Source organism: Eretmochelys imbricata, chromosome 10, assembly GCF_965152235.1.
Source record: "Eretmochelys imbricata isolate rEreImb1 chromosome 10, rEreImb1.hap1, whole genome shotgun sequence".
Lineage (NCBI taxonomy): Eukaryota > Metazoa > Chordata > Testudines > Cheloniidae > Eretmochelys > Eretmochelys imbricata.
The window spans coordinates 13,725,019-13,742,255 of record NC_135581.1 but is presented as its reverse complement, the minus strand read 5'-3'; the positions used below and the strand labels follow the sequence as shown (position 1 = coordinate 13,742,255).

At 40.1% G+C, this 17,237-nt stretch overlaps 1 protein-coding gene across 3 annotated transcripts in view; it reads right to left on the bottom strand.

Annotated features, from left to right (window-relative positions):
- Positions 1-17,237, bottom strand: part of PRKAR1B (protein kinase cAMP-dependent type I regulatory subunit beta) — a 120,525-nt gene that overhangs the window by 43,776 nt on the left and 59,512 nt on the right. For all 3 annotated transcript variants that reach the window (XM_077828855.1, XM_077828854.1, XM_077828856.1), the window contains 2 exons: positions 10,127-10,188; positions 9,296-9,342 (listed from right to left, as the gene is read on the bottom strand). In XM_077828855.1, the coding sequence (XP_077684981.1) occupies positions 9,296-9,342; positions 10,127-10,188 (109 nt within the window). The remainder of the gene's footprint in view (positions 1-9,295; positions 9,343-10,126; positions 10,189-17,237) is intronic.

Below are 17,237 nucleotides of genomic sequence, written 5' to 3'. Positions count from 1 at the left end.
CTATTAATGTGTTAAGGAGTTTACAGAACAGCAGACACTGCACGCACATATGAAGTGCAGAATATATCCTGATGTATTGTGGAGCAGTAACAATAGAAATCAATGAGACTGAACATTAGCTCTGTAACAGCTCTATAAAGAAAAATGTAATAAAAGAAACATGATTCTTCTCTACACAAACAGGACAAAAACAAAAAGAAAACCAAAATAATTTTGCATAACCTGTTACAAATAATGGATTCATGCATTTTTTTAAATATAAATTAGGACCCTCTATTACTTAGGAATGAAAAAAATAAGGCATCTAATATGGGGCAAAATATACGTATATTTGGTCTTTTCCCAAAAATAAAAACAAATTTCAGTATATTTTGTGTGTGTGTATATCTATCTATCTATCTTCCGGGTTATGCTGAAAAGATGTCCCTTGCATTACAGCTCAGTCTCAGTTTGTTTTGCCCACTACTCATTCAAGCCCTGATCCAGCTCCCATTGAAGCCTTTCCACTGACTTCAACAGGAATTAGAACAAGCCTTCAAGGCATGGGGCAGCTTAACTGATCAGAGACTTTGTATGAATGTAAAGGACTGCGTGGGTTTCTATTAGCCCTAATGCTGAACTATAGCTGAAGAGCTAGTGTCGTGGGTCTCTGTATTCCTGGAGCATCCTGGAGATCAAGGAATAGAAGCAAAAGGTAAAAAATAAACCAAAGTAGGCAGGCAGTAACCAAGCCATGAATTCGAGCCAGGAAGGTCATTTGTAGCTGAATTTCTTCATTACTACGGGTGACTGTCACATTAAATAATAGCAGGGTTTCTTTTGATCTATGACACAGGCTTTGAAAGGAAAACCAAATGGAATGTTGGGTCAATCGTTAATTCTTCTCATGATGAGAAACTTACACACAAAAGAGTTTTTAAAAGTCCGAAGTCTGGTTGAAGTGTGAATCCTGGAACTGCCGCATGTCAAAAGCAGGGAAGGTGGACGAATAAAATGAGGGGCCTAAAGTTTGGTAACCGAATGAGAGTAAATCTTAAAAAAAAAAAAACAACCCCACCTTCCATATTTAAACATTGCAAAATTGGCCAGATGCATTTTTCTTAGAGATGATGAGTAGGTGTCTTCTTATTGTGAAGCATCAGGAAATAGACAACCAGCAGAAGTAGACACTGCACTACACACACACATCGGACTGCTCCAATCAGGCAACTCATGTCCCCAGTGAGGGTCTGATCCAAAGGTAAAATCCACTGAATGAGCTTTGGGTTAGGCCCTGAATGCCAGCTGATCTCTCATCCTGAATTTACACTCAGGACAGAAAGTAGTTTTTGTATACGGTGTCTTGCTGTCGAGCTGAATTTCTGTTATTGCGTAAAAGTGTGGTAAGATGACTTGCTACCATGATGGGTGTTTCTTTAGGATGGACATGACAGCATCTGAACTATAAATGGGAAATGTGCTCACTCACATTTTAAAACTGTAACATGGAAATCCTTGTTAAGTCAATAAGTGGCCCATGACTGCAAACCAAAGGGGGAAATTAATCTGGTGAAACTCAAAGCAAAGTGAGTGAAGTACTGACATTTACAATAGTTGCACTGCAATAAAAAAGGCTGAAGTTAATCCACTCCAAGCCATCTTTAATTTTACTATCCCATTTGACTAGACTCCACATAACACGTTTGACATATGGTTTGTAAACAGTTGATGAAAATGGTCAAACCCCACTAAGTGTGTCAGGTTTAAAGCATTCTGAACTGAAACCAAATCTTGATCCGATGACATGATCCCTGGGCCCAGCACTCTCTTCCCCAATAAAAACACCATTTTCCAATTTCAAGCTCCTGAAGACAAAACAACACAAGAACAACTATTGTACTTTAAGAGGAAAGCCATTGTACTACACCCTCCAGAATGCACCCTAAGTCAACAATAAACTTTTGTCCTCATGATGATGATAAAGTGCACTGATGATATATTATACTGTCATTCTGTCCTTTAGCTGAACGTTCAACCCCACTAAGATTCCTTTTAAGGTGGAGTTAAAAAAAAAAAGGGGAAAGGAAAGGTGAAGATGAGGCTATTTTGGGAAAGAGAGATGTGTTGCATGGCAGCAGCTCGGCAGATCCCCTTTCCTTCCAAAAAATTACTGGTCACAGGATCTGCCTTATACATTTTATGTATTTATGAACCCTCACCAATGTAGAGAGCACACAATCAAAACATTCCGAGTTGTTACTTGGACAGCTGACCCAGCCGCACAGTAGTGGGATCTTTTTACTTTCATGTAGCCGTAAAGGAATGCATAGCTGCAGATGCCCAAATATGAAGGGCAATCATGCTGCCAGAGCCTGCTACTTTCTGGAGATCAAAGGCATTCTAGATTTCTATTGTTTTTCATCTCTGTTGGTATGAACACTGCAATTTTTGTTAGCAAGAAAAATTACCCAAGTGGGCTCACTTTATATTTTTTTTATAGAAGGTTAGCGGGAAGAATTTTGTGTGATATTGTACTCTTCAATTCCTTTCCTCACAGGCTGTGATATACATTAGGCACTAAATGTGAGAGAAATTCGAAGTGACTCACACAAGGCTCAGTGGTCTAGGAGCAAATCTTAGTTTCGTTCATCTTGCGGTTATTTATAAAAATAGGATTTAATCTTTCCAATAATAGTAACTCCCCGATTTGCTTGGGAAGTGGGATATGAAGGTATATTCAGACCTAATGAATGTACTTCTGCTTTTCAGTCCTCAATTTTATATTGTTGATTTCTTATTAACCATTTGCATTTCTTGCTGCCCCTCTGCCCTATGGAGGCAATCTCACTCATTTAATACGTTTGTTTATTGAAATTATCCTGGTATTGCAACTTTCAGCATCCCCATTATGTTATGCAATAACTTCAGCCCTGTGTCTTGTCTGGAGAAAGTAGGTCCAAGTATTTCTGTTCCCAAAATAGAAATGAGGTTCATTTCTTCTTGGAAATTTAAATGAGTCTTAAACATGAAGTTTTTATACATGTAGGTGACTTTTTCACATGATGCTAGTAGTTTTTCTTTTTTATCAAAATTTGGGACCATCTTAAAAATCCTCAAAAACTCAAAGTGGCGTCTTGAAAATTGTAACTCATAGCATGTACTTATTAGATTTTTAAAAATCATCCATTAGAAAATACAAAGATGTGAAACATGGGCAATGTTAATGATGGAGGAATTCTAGTTGCCGTGGATACATGTAATTAAATACACAGAGAAAAAGGGTGGGGAGGCTCTTCAGGAAAAGCAATGCCATTAGATCTCATTGACCAATAGGTTAGTATTAAGTCTAACTCGCTCTTAAAAATCCAGCAATATTCATAGACCAGCTGCTGTGTAACTTTTGTTTGTTTCACTTTGTTTTATCTTTATATTTCTACATACAAGGGTGGCTGTGGCCTTTGTAAACTTGCCAATTTTACCCAAGATGTACAGATAAGATTACCTCAGTGTCCACAATATGTCTTTGTACTTGTCTATTATATAATGCTGTAGGAAATACCCTGAATATGATAAATATTCAAGTTATTTAAGCACAAATGCTATTTAGTTATTTGGACAACTGGCAAGTTTTTATTCGGTTTTTCACCATAGTGCATTTGGCTGTTGTTTTACAAGAAAAAAACACCTGAAAATGATTGCAAAAAGAGTTACAACCCTATTAAATACAAGAGTGATCACTTTAGATAAGCTATTACCAACAGGAGAGTGGGTTTGTGGGGGGGGGGGGGAGAAAACCTGGATTTGTACTGGAAATGGCCCACCTTGATTATCATACACATTGTAAGGAGAGTGATCACTTTAGATAAGCTATTACCAGCAGGAGAGTAGGGTGGGGGGAGAGAAAACCTTTTGTAGTGATAAACACCCATTTTTTCATGGTTTGTGTGTATAAAAACATTTCTGTATTTTCCACAGTATGCATCCGATGAAGTGAGCTGTAGCTCACGAAAGCTTCTGCTCAAATAAATTGGTTAGTCTCTAAGGTGCCACAAGTACTCCTTTTCTCAATAGGAAGTTGTTATTTTAAAAAATATATTTTAAAAGGGTAGTTGATGGTGGTTTTTAAGCAAAATGTGAGGTTATAAGATTAAAATAATAAACAGGAGGATAGTTTTATATTTAAAAATATGGATTAGAGATTTCTGCAAGAAACACATATTTTAGCAGGTACTTTCAACATCTTTACTGGAAACCATAATATAAGCCTCACTAGATGCATTTTTGGCATACATCCACATTTTTCCAAGTAGTAGAGCTTCCAGTAGACAGCTGACCCCTGAGACTTAAAGCCTCAAGCTATAATCTAGCTAGCAGAAAGTTATTCCTCATACAGGGCTAGACCATGAGTTAACAATCTTCCCTAAGATAGTGGCAATATGTGCTACCCCTGGAGCAGCCCAATAGGGAGATTCTGACTATGATCTGTTAAGTCACAATCTCTCTCCCAGTCTCCCTGCTGCTCTGGTTGAGGGAGTACACTGTGCCAGGTTTGTACCTGGTACAGATATGCCGCCTCGTGCACTGGAGGCAAAGCCAAGGCTCCATCCTTTTGTGTTTCCCCTCCTGCATTGTGAGTGACACTACAGGTAGTTGGTGCATGGTAGCAGTGGTGCCTTCTACCCCCTTTACTATCTTGTGTGGACATACAAGCCAGGCCACAATCTGGCTCACAGTAAATTATCTTGAAATAATGATCCATAGTAGGACACCGGTGCTGTATAGGCTCTTGTGACTGTTCTATTATTTGACCAACACGGTGATTTCTCTTAAGTCCAGGTAGCAGGGCTACAAGCACTTATTTAGATGTCCATTTTTATTACATTAACACTGCTAGTAGTACAATTGTAAGTCATCATCACTGCCAAAGGGAAGATAATACAAAGACTCACATACTAGAAAAGAAAGTTTCTCCTCTGACAATCCCTTTGGCGCACTGCTCCTGTCAAGCTGGGTAAAGTACCTGTAAACTGTGTGGTGTTGCATTTGATTTTATTCTGTCACCCACAGTGACCATAGACAGAAAAGTTACGGATTTATAATATTAAGTTATTTGTATTTAATGTTTCTCATTTATCCTCCCGCATATGTAGAGATGGTCAGACATAGTGTTAGACTGTCCTTTTATTTTGTTCTTCATAGATTTGCAAAATTATCCATCAGGAGATTCATCATAACTCTTGTACTTACTAATTGGAGTACATATTTCTATAACTCTAACGATATACTGCCTGTGATCTAAAGAGTTTCTTCCTCAAAAACCTGCATGATATTTTTGCAGGTACCATCTGGAATTTTTAATGATGGCAAATGCATTACCTTGCATCTTTGCATTTGTACAGAAACTCAGGTTCCATGCCAGCCACTGACATTCTCAGAATATATTGCTCCATGGATCCACCATCTTGGGGTCACGCACTTGTCTGTGCTATGCAGACCACAGGAACACTGAAAGCTGTAGCCCAACACTACTCACATCCCAGGGCTTCCACTCCCCCCAGTTTCCTGCTCTCCTCACTGTGCCCTGGAGAGTGACTGCAGAATTTCACACTGCCACCCTCTTCTGCTCTCCCTTCCTGGCTTTATAAAAGCCCTGCCTACTCCTGCCAAGGTGGGTTCCATCTTCAATTAGTGCTTGTCCTCCAGCCTATCAGGTTAATTAGCCCGTCCAATACTTCAAAGGTGGTGTGGGTCAATACCCCATCACATAGATTGCAATCCTCCAGGGTATGGATGCCAAAGCGGGGCTCACAGGTCATCCCACTCCTGCTCTAGTTCACTCGCTAAGAGAAGCAGTTTGCCCTTCTGCTGGTTCTTTTCCCTCTGGAACTGTAGGTCTTGTACAGCTACTTGTAAAGTCTGCTCCATGGCTATCAATTTCTCTTGTAGCCCCTTCTCTTGCTCTGCAGACACCTTCAAAACCCTCTCCCTCAGCATCTGAGTTCCCACTGTATACTGACTGGTCTCACTGTCCACCTCACCTCCTTCAGGTGGGTCTTTCCAGGTGCTTTTCTCTCCTCCAGTTCTTTCTCACCCTCTATCATCACTGCCCCTTCAGCTTTCTCTATGACGGTTGTACAGGCTGCTGTCTACTAACCCTTTCTTCCAGCCCTTAGTCAGGACCCAGCCCTTCCCTCGGCCTTGGTTCTGCTCTTTGTGAGGGCAACGCCCTAATTCCACAAAGGAAAAACAGGCAGCAGCCCTTTTCTTCTCTCAACAGGTGGGATGCCTCAGGGCTTTCCTGTCTTCCTGCCTTCAGGGTAGGGCTTCTCGTCTCCATCCCCGGAGGCACATTCACTTTTAATGTATCCCTTCTGACCACACACATATAGCACTGCCTTGGCTGGGCTTCTGACCTCCTGGCTCGGAACCTCTTTTCCATTCTCCGCCCCTTTGGCCCCTGCTCGCTTCCTGGAGAATCTTAAGTAAATATTGCTGCTGTTCAGCTAACTTTGCCAAATAACCTTGTAGGTATATTTGTGCCTCCCAGTCTCCACTGGTTCTCCAGAGCCTGCGTAAAGAGGGCTCAGATCAGGGATGCTGGAACAGTTTGCATAGTGGGGGGTGCTGAGAGCCATCGAACCAAACCATAAACCCTGTATATGATGGAAACCACTTCAAGCCAGGGGGTGCAGCAGCAGAACCTAGTACCCTAGTTCCAGCCCTTATGGTTTGGACTCCTCTCTGTTGTCTGTCGGCCACCTTCAGTGGGAGTGGTAAATCTGGGGACCAGCTCAGGAGGGTATATCTGCCCTCTGCAAAGAAGGCCCCCATACACGGTGGCTCCATAGTCCCCTTTTTCCTGTCCTTTTCATACTATGGGTCTTCACACTTCCCTTGTCCTCAAGCTTAAGTCTCTGTCCAGATGCAGCCTACGGGTTAACTAGCGCCTTCTGAGCCACTGTACCCCCCTTCAGGGATGGAGTGAGGAGAACACCCCCTCACAGCTCCTAAGCCACTAAATTGCTTTTGAAAATTGTACCCCTCCCCAAAAGCTGCAACTGCCCATAAAACCGTCTGATACCTGCACATAGAGGTTACTTTAAATCAGGCCCTCATGTACTCAATAATCAGTCAAAACAATCTTTACATTTAGGTCCCTCCTTGGACCACGTATAGTCAGGATTATGTATGAAAAGGTGTCATTCTCTCAGTAAGAATTTGCTTAACATTGTGTAAAAGAGCTGCTCTGGTGGGGGATCATGGGATGTAGTGGGAGGACGGGGACTAAGAAGCCATCTTCAGTGACAGAAAATGCAGCTAACTATTCCCTAAAACTTCCAAAGGAGGGCAAGGCACTTTTAAGGAGGACTACAGTAAGATTCCAATATCTGTCTATTTTGTGCATATTATCATGAAGTCAGTGAGCTTTGAATCAGGCCCTAAATAAATTTTTTAAAAGTAATTTTTACCACACTTCTAAAAATACTGCACTTGTTATTTTCTGGCACTGCCGATGTGGCAATGTTTGCTATTGAGGCACGCTACCCCGCTTGATAGGAACAGTGAGTCACACGGATTTCCTGAGGAGTAACTTCCAGAGGCAGAGTGTGAGGTTTCTCGATTCCCAACAATACCAATTAGACGGTCCCCTGACAGAAACAAACCTCTAAAAAAAAAAAACAAAAAAAAAAAACAACTTTCACTAAAATAACTGTATGCCTGCTGGCTGGATTCAAAATAAATCACTGCCTTCTTTAAATAATCCAAACAGAATTCATCTGGGAGTCTGCATAGCAACACTGCTAATGAGCCAGCCTGTCCTATCTAACAACTGTTGATATGTAAGACGTGGCTTCCAGAGAATTCAATGAGATGAGAAGACTACCAAATGAAAGCTGCAAAGGGGGTTGATGTCATACCACTCCTTAGGGTGAAGTTGATCAGACATGCACAGATTAGAACTGGAAACCAGATTCAGAGGGTAGCTTCCTTTCAAACCCTTCCAGACAAAACCATTGCAAACTCTGGTGGGCATTTTGTGATTTAAAAACTCAATTGATACTTGTTAAGAACCCTTGCTTTATCAATACAGTGCATTGCTTGGTTATTCCGATCTAGTTTAAAAAGCAAATTAAGATTTCTAAAATGAAACTAGCAGCCTGGGGCTCTCTCTTGATTTGAAAAGAAATGCACATGAGCTCAGATAAGTGATGAAAGAAAATATTTTCCTTATGTTTCATATGACCCCCTCAAGTGAATTCCATCATAGTGGCCTGCGCCACTGAAGGCAGCATGCTTACAGGTGTGGTTAGGGTTCTAAAGATAAAGTAATTTGCTTGATCATGATACCTTATTATCCTGCTTTGAATGGACAAATAAATGTGGCTGTAAAATATACCATTTATAACATTATACATAAAAGACCTAATGTGACAAAATCTAACATGGTGACCAATCCTGTGAAATGCTGAGCTCCCTCAGTTCAACAGGAGTGGAGAGTCACAGAACATTGCTGGATCAGGCCCTAGGCAAGTAGAATCACTGGAAGGGACCTCGAGAGGTCATCTAGTCCAGTCCCCTGCATTCAAGGCAGGACTAAGTATTATCTAGACCATCCCTGACAGGTGTTTGTCCAACCTGCTCTTAAAAATCCCCAATGATGGAGATTCCAGCACCTCCCTAGGCAATTTATTCCAGTGCTTAACCACTCTGACAGTTAGGAATTTTTTCCTAATGTCCAACCTACACCTCCCTTGCTGCAGTTTAAGCCCATTGCTTCTTGTCCTATCCTCAGAGGTTAAGAAGAACAATTGTTCTCCCTCCTCCTTATAACAACCTTTTATGTACTTGAAAACTGTTATCATGTCTCCCCTCAGTCTTCTCTTCTCCTGACTAAACAAACCTAATTTTTTCAATCTTCCCTCATAGGTCATGTTTTCTAGACCTTTAATCATTTTTGTTGCTCTTCTCTGGACTTTCTCCAGTTTGTCCACATCTTTCCTGAAATGTGGCACCCAGAACTGGACACAATACTCCAGTTGAGGCCTAATCAGCACAGAATAGAGCTGAAGAATTACTTCTTGTGTCTTACTTACAATACTCCTGCTAATACATTCCAGCATGATGTTTGCTTTTCTTGCAACAGCGTTACACTGTTGACTCATATTTAGCTTGTGATCCACTATGAGCCCCTGATTCCTTTCATGAGCACGAAATTTTACTATGTAATCTTAGAATGAGCATCATATTGCAACAGTCTGATTAAAATAAATAAGAAGGGGAAGCAACTCCAAATCGGAGGTTAATTAAAACTTACATCCACTTCTCCTTGATCAATTACATAGAAGTTGTCTCCTTCGTCACCTGGAAGCAAAAATATAAATGATGATTGTTTTCACAATGTCTGCTGGATGGTTATACAAATAATTTCCAATCCCCATATTTGATTCTACACATATCTGCACAGGTTTGCAGAGCTGATTATTTAAAGAGAAAATCATTTCCTTAACATCCATGCCTCGTTTCGCTCATGAACAGAAATATCAAGGGTGATTATTTATATTTTTTTCTCAGTTGTATTAGTTTATCCATTTTGATTTATTTAAAATGAAGGCAAACACATTAGAAACTTTTCATACCCTCAGGATACTAAAATCCTGCTTCACTTGCTCTAAGCTTGCAAGTAAGTTGCCAAATCTGGTAACTATGGACACGATACAGTGAGGTGCTGAGCACTCTCAATGGCCATTGAAAATATTTTCCATCTTTTATTACTCTGTGCTAGAGTCCGCCCCCTTTATTCATGTTGAGTAGTACTTTACTCCGTGGGTAGCCCCCATGTAAATCAATGTGGACACTTTTTTATCAGTATTATCATTATTTATTTAGACTGTGGTAGCACCTAAGAGCCACAGCCATGGACCAGAACCCCATGATGCTTGGAGCTGGTCACTGCAGAACAAGGCATTCCCAAGCTCCAAAGAGCTTACAGTATAAATAAATACTTAGCTACTTGTGGAATAAGATGTCGCTGCATGTGAGCAAAAATGGTAAAATCTCTGACCCCCTAATTTTCTGAACATCAGAAAGAGTGGCATAAATGATACAATCTGAGCAAATCTGTAAGGGAAAAAGTGTGGAAATTTACCCTGCTGTATGACCGTTTCTCCGGCAATGTGCATAACGGGGAACATGGCATCAAATATGTCACTATAAAAGAAAATGAACAGCCATTGTTGAGTCAAACTTCTTCCTTATTTAGTCAACAGTACTGAAGTCGCTCTGCTTTGTTAATCCTTCATTAACAGATTTTGCAAAGAAAAAGAGAAAGGTTAATTGCAGCAGCACATGGAGTCCCCAGCTGGCAAAACACCAGAAAAGCTAGTTCTGTTGGAGCCATAGTTTAAAACTAAGTCAGACAGTGACTCAACCCACTCATGCTATTTTGAAAGAACTTCCAAAATTTATGTGTACAGACCCATTCTTAAATTAAAGCATTCTACAAACTAGCCAGCTCATGCTTTTTATTCTCTAAGGCCAGAATTTTCAAAAGACCTCAGTTCCCTTTTAGGCACCATAAAGTGGCCAGATTTTCAAAACAGCCCAGTGTGTGTCACAACGGAAGCTGTTGGAAACCCAAAATAGAAGCACAGCCCCTTTTGAAAATGAGGCTCCATTTTTACCAGCAAAACCCATTGCACAAAGCAGGATGCATTCGGAAATATAAAGGACTAAACTAAGACAGCATAAGAGCTGGCAAGAGATTACACTTCCAGTGCAGAGGTAAATATATGAAGCCAAATTCTGACTTTAGTTACGCTCAGTGACTTTAGCAGAGTTACTAGTGTGATGAATATTCGGCCAATGCTATGGAAACACTCAAGCTATAGAAGAGCACTGGACTAATTCATCTTTCCCAGACTCTCCACAGCACCATGATTTTAAACATATAGGGCAAGCTTGTCACTTGCCCTTACAAGGCCAGGCTGGGCAGTAAGGGACATAACTCACCCTCCACAATCACTTTAGGCTGCCTGCCCAGGTTGGGGAGAGAGCAGGCCCCACAGAACCACTGCTTCTTCTCCCACACAGGTGGAGGATGAGGAGCAAACACTGGGTGGAGCCTGCACTATTCCCCCACTCCCCCCGCCAATTCATCAGTGTAAAGGGCTCAAGGAAACCACTTCGCACCACCAGCAAAGGGGAGGAATTGTGACTGGCTTCTCCAGGAGTGGTGCATCAATGTACTGCCCCTCCCACAGAGTGAGACATAAACTCTCCGTCTAGCCCATAAAATGGAGCAAATTCCTCTCAATCACAAATAAGTGAAAACAATGAAGAAATTTAAAAGGTTAAGCAAAATAGCCAGGAAGTCAGTAACAAACCTGTGGTGGATTTCAATCCCTTATATGGGAAATACACATTGTAAAATCCCATTATGAGCTTGTTTCCTGTCCAACAGTTCCACAATCCACTCAGATGCAGTTATAGGAAATGTTCACTCATTACTCAAGCTGGGCATATCTTTCCTCCTGAGCAGTCAGTATGTTTCCACTGCTAGGGCTAGATGGTATGATGAGCATGCAGTCCTGTGTAGGGGGCAGTGCAGAACTGTACCACACCTAGTAGAGAACTGGCAAGGATTGTGCCTCTCTTGGACCTCCCCAGTGTGCCCACTGGTGGTGTACTCTCAGTAGCTCTATCTTATGCTGGGACCAGGCAGAATGGGATCAAGGATCCTCAATTGGCTCCCTGTGTTACCCCGATTTCTGTGCCCAAGCAGAGATCTAAGAGCCCACTTCTGCAAGATGTGGAGAGCTCTCACTAGCATTGAAGGCACTTTGTGCTTCAGAGGATCAGGCCCCAAAAGATTATGCCACTAAATAGAGAAATCAGAACGTGGACAAAAATAATCAAAAACAAAATGTGACTGAACAGATTTGGAAACCATTTTTGGACTAAATACAGAGAAATAACCATGCACAGTGTCAGCTTTTTATCTCTTGTTTGAAGGCTGTGTTTTATTTATATCTTAACAACTGACTGTACAAATAGTGGCTGATAAATTATGTATAGCACTGCACCCTTCTCCAAAATGGTTTGTTATCAGATTTCTGAACATCTCTTCCTTTTATCAAAAATGTTTTCAAACTCCTAGGTTAAAAACTACTGCTAACCCTCTGAAAATCAGCCTCTTTTAACACGTCTCAAGTTGGGCCCCCCCAAAAACAGAGGCACACAATACCTCACAAAGCCCTTCTGAAAATCTTGGCCTAATAACCTACCAACCTCATAACTTCATTGCACCAAAACTGACCTTTTATTTAATTTAGGCTACTTGGAATTGATGTTGAAACAATAGATATAATTTACTGACTTTGATTTACAACATACAAAATACTAAAATAAAAAAAAACTGTTACCCTGAGAGAGCATGCCAATTATTTTATTTTAAGTTAAAAAGTTTGGTCATGATCTGTTCAAGCTGGCATTTGAAAATACAACACTAATTTTTTATCAATATATATTCTCATGTTCAATATGCAATTTCATGCTAGAAAAACCTGAGGAGGAGTGATGTGTAGAAAACAAAGCTGGTTTTAAAAAATAGATGAACTGAGGAAAACTAGTGGAGCTCACTAAAGAGATAATATGGTCACGGCCCAGATTTTGACCTTCTTCTTTTTGCTACAAGGTGTACATGTTATTTTTAGAATGGTTCACAACAGTCTTTTGTCCATGAAAGGCATAAACATAATGTTATAAACAGCCCTGCCTGTGTAGTAGAATTGTAACAGATGTGTGGAGGGGACCTGAATTTTTGTTTCCAAGTTGCTATTATTTATATATATTTAAACATATACCCATAAATTCGTCCAAACAAAATTTCTTATTAAAAAAACAGTATGTGGTTGTTTAAGTGCATACACTGCAGCACGGTAACACAATGATATAAAAAGCTAGGAAATCACTAGCTAAATCTTCACACAAACTTTGAAACCTACTACCGTACCATGATTTCATCTCCATATTACTTTCCCTATCTACTGCACCCACAGCACATGACTCCACTCTCCACCTCTTCACCAAATGCTGACTCCAGCTAAGTTCCCTAACGGTACAGAATGCTGAAGTAGATGGTTAGTGTGCATGGGGTAGATTTTTACTAAATGCCTTTGTGTATCAGTGTGTGGTGTGGGAGAATTGCTAACAGACGGGATTATTTGTTTTTAAATTTATCCTTTGTAATGTTCCTAGGTGTGTTATTTAGGTGATGGAATGAGGATGTAGGGTGTTGTGTTTGGGTTTTTCAATTCAGGATATTGGTGGTTGGAGTCATAGGGCTGTCTATAAATTACGTAACACATTAGGTGGTAGGTGGGTCCTTAATTTTGCATGTTTGTTTCAGTGTCACAGGGGCTGGTGGGTCTTCAAAATCTCCAAAAAATGTGTTATGTTATTTATGGACAACCCCTAAAATGTGGAGGGAGAGAGGGATGCCCAGTACCTCTTCATCGAGGCACCTACACCTGAAGGGCTCCCCCAGCACTGCTGTCTCAGCTCCCTACACAATATTTCCCTCAAAGCATCCTAGCTCACTCATCTCTAATGTCAATACTGCTTCTCCTCAGCCTTTTACTCCCCTGTCCCCAGGGGGAAAAGCTTTAGGTCTATTCGGCGGCTCTTCCACAGTCTCTACTGGCTACCTCTTGAAAAGGTGAGTTCTCATTGCTACGGCAGTTGGAGCCAAACCCAGTGCTCCAATCAGAAGGCTTTGGGGGCAGTTTTTGGTCTAGAACCACTGATGCAGGTGGGACTGTATGTACATGAGGCTCCCATTGGCACTGCAGGGAAAGACTGACAGGACTGGGGGGAGGGATAGCTCAGTGGTTTGAGCATTGGCCTGCTAAACCCAGGCTTGTGAGTTCAATCCTTGAAGGGGCCATTTAGGGCTCTGGAGCAAAAATTGGGGATTGGTCCTAGTTTGAGTAGGGGGTTGGACTAGATGGCCTCCTGAGGTCCCTTCCAACCCTGATAGTCTATGACTCAGCCACCCGTGATAAACTCCACAGAGGGTTATGCAGATTTAATTTTTAGTAATTTTGTGATAATATAATCTAAAATAGTAAATGAAATTACAAGCAAAGATTCTGAGCTGCACATAATATAAAGCTTGATTATTAACTAGTCCAACAAGGTGAAACTGAGGAATATGTTTAGACCTGAAATCTCTATCTATTCCATCAAAAAATGCCATCTGTCTTGTCTCGGAATATCAAAATTTAAAGGATTTTTTTAAAGGGTTGCAGATATCAAAGACTCACAGCAAGTTTTAACATGTCAAGGGTTTCCATAAAGCATACAAGCGGATTGCAAATAACTGAAGTCAGATCTGAGACCAAAGGGCCTGATTTCTCTGCTGGCTTCCACCTTATATATGTATCTACCCCTGTACAAAGAGGGTCAATTTCTCTGCTGGCGTAAGTGAGCAAAATTCCACTGAAGTCATTGGAGCTGCACCCATTTACACCAGCAGAGAATCTGGCACAGTGAATGCCAAGTGGGTAGAACACACTACACCATTTTGATTTGGTAGTCTTTCCCACCCACCTGCCCAGGTGTAAAGCACAACACAAGGTGAAAGGCAGCAGGAAGATAGGCCGAAGAGATTTTCTTTATCATGAAAAAAAAAATGGTAAAAATAAATAATCTCATTTGCTGTTGCAATGAGGTTATTTTGAATCAACACAGAAAGTGAGAAAGGAAAAAAAGCAATGTCTACTGTAGGTTACGTAGTGCTGGCAATAGACAATTGAGAACAAGCTTGTTGAAGCCAAGTGAGACAACAGGATTTCAAACATTTCAAAATCAGACCATGGCAATGGCTATACAACAAAACTATGGAATGTGATTTATCGGTTTCAAAATCGGATTTGTTTTCAGCCCTTACTATGGTGAGTAGATAACACAAAAAGAAGATGGAGATAGATAAAATGTATACATTGTAGAGAATCCATGACACAAATGGAAAAGCCTTGTTATACCTTCAGGTATTGTCAGACTTCAAGCAGAATTATTTCATTGTGTAGGCAAACAGAAAACATTCAATGTGTGTGTGCTATACATACTTTCTCTTCCTTTATCACTTTACCAAAAAAATCAATATTATTGAGGGTAGGTTTGAAAAAATATTAAGCTGATCAGGCATAGTTCCATAAAAACTCTACAACACTCTCTCAGCATAATACTTGTAAAAACCAGGATCACTTCTTACTCAGTTGTGTTGAGCCTCCTTGTTTTCATATACTAAGAGTTGAGCAAACGTGTTCCATGGTAACCCTGCATTTCAAATTCTTTGTTTAGTCCTATTCTGTTATATCCAAGTATTATAGTAGGATTTTTGTCTTATTTTGTTTTTTTCTTTTGTAAGACAGACTACTGAGCTCATCTCATTAATGTTCATACAATGCAGACTTGGACAGTGCTTTACGAGCACATAGAATGTGAAGGTTCCTGGCCTGTGCAGGATACCATCTAAATATAAGGCTTCATTCTATTCCTTAATTATTCTTGTTTGTCTTCCTGCTCCCTCAGGTGCACAGGGATCCACCAGTTTCTGCTATTTATTTTAGTCTTGTGCTGATCTGTTCAGGTTTCAGTTTTGTGCTGATCTGTTCAGTGCTGCAGCTGTGTCAGTCTCAGGATATTAGAGAGACAAGGTGGGTGAGGTAAAACCTTTTACTGTCACAATTTCTGTTGGTCAGAGAGACAAGCTTTCGAGCTGCACAGAGCTCATCATCAGGTCTGGAAAAGTACTAGGAGTGTCACAAGTAAATACAAGATCCAACAGATCGTTTAAGGTAAGTAGTTAGCACATATTCTAAGGGAACATTTAAGGTGAAGTGACCCTAGGGTTGTCAATTTTGGTTGGACACATTCCTGGAGGTTTCATTACCTGACATAATCTTTAATTCAAGATTAATCTTTAATTCCAACTCTCCAGGACAATCCTGGAGAGCTGGCAACCCTAACTGGCTAGTTAACATCCATATAGTCATAGGACAAAAAGGGGGGGGGGGGGGGTTAGTTTACAGACTGTTGTAATAAGCCATAAATTCAGTGTCTTTATTCAGACCATGATTTTTGGTGTCTAGCAGAGTTATGAATTTAAACTCCCAGGCTCATCTTTCAAAAGTGTTGTGCAGGTTTCCTTTGAGGATGAGAACTGATAGGTCGGATAAAGAGTGACAGCACTCTATTGATGGAGGTTACATACTGTAAGAATGCACCACTGCTTCATTTTGGCTGCAGGCATACTGTACTGGATCTTTTATTTAGAGAAGGCTCCAAATACATTTTTATTAGACGCACAGAAGGACATTGTAACAAAGTCAAAGCCAGTGTTTGTATGCATCGGCATTCTATAAGTATCCCGGGGACGTGTTATCAGAATGAAAAATCATATACTTTAGGCAAAGTAGGCCAAGTTCATCTCTAGTGTAACTAGGATGAGGTCAATAGATTTGACTCAACCAAAGATAAATATGGTCCTATGCACTGTATATGGGATTTGGGTTTTTTATGATCTAACCGTCATCATGAGTTTACTACTTTCCTTGTTTCTTTATCAAACATGCTTAGAGAAGTTGCTTGCTAGTCTAAGACAAGCAAAATATTTAGAATGAATCTCTAATAGAAAATTGCTTTAAAACCATGACAGAAAACCAATATAAAAACATTATAACATCCTGAAACCAAATCTTTTTTATATTTATTTAATATAAAACAAGTTCCACTAATGGTAATTGGCAACCATAAAAAGTTACCATATTTAAGCAACTTATGCTTCATGTACTTTTAAGCATATTTACTCTTTAATTCCAAGCTCCCTCTTCTGGACTATTCCAACTAAGTAAGAAGAGTTACTATATACTATTCATCAGATATAGTTCAATATTCAGATGGTGGGCTAACACTCTTTATAAGTGACAGATCTGAAGATGGTTAATTGCTATTTGCCAGTTTCATTTTGTTACTTTGCTTGGAATTCTTTGAAAATATTTTAGAATATGTTGGGATTTCAAATATTCCCAAAGTTTTTCAATTTAATATTAAGTACAAAATGCACTACTAGCCAGTTACATGGGCTAAATACCCTATATGTTAAGAAAGTAATAGGAACCTTGGACATTATTTTAAATAACTATCTAGATAAATTACAATTTACACATAAACCAATACTGTACTATGTGCATTAG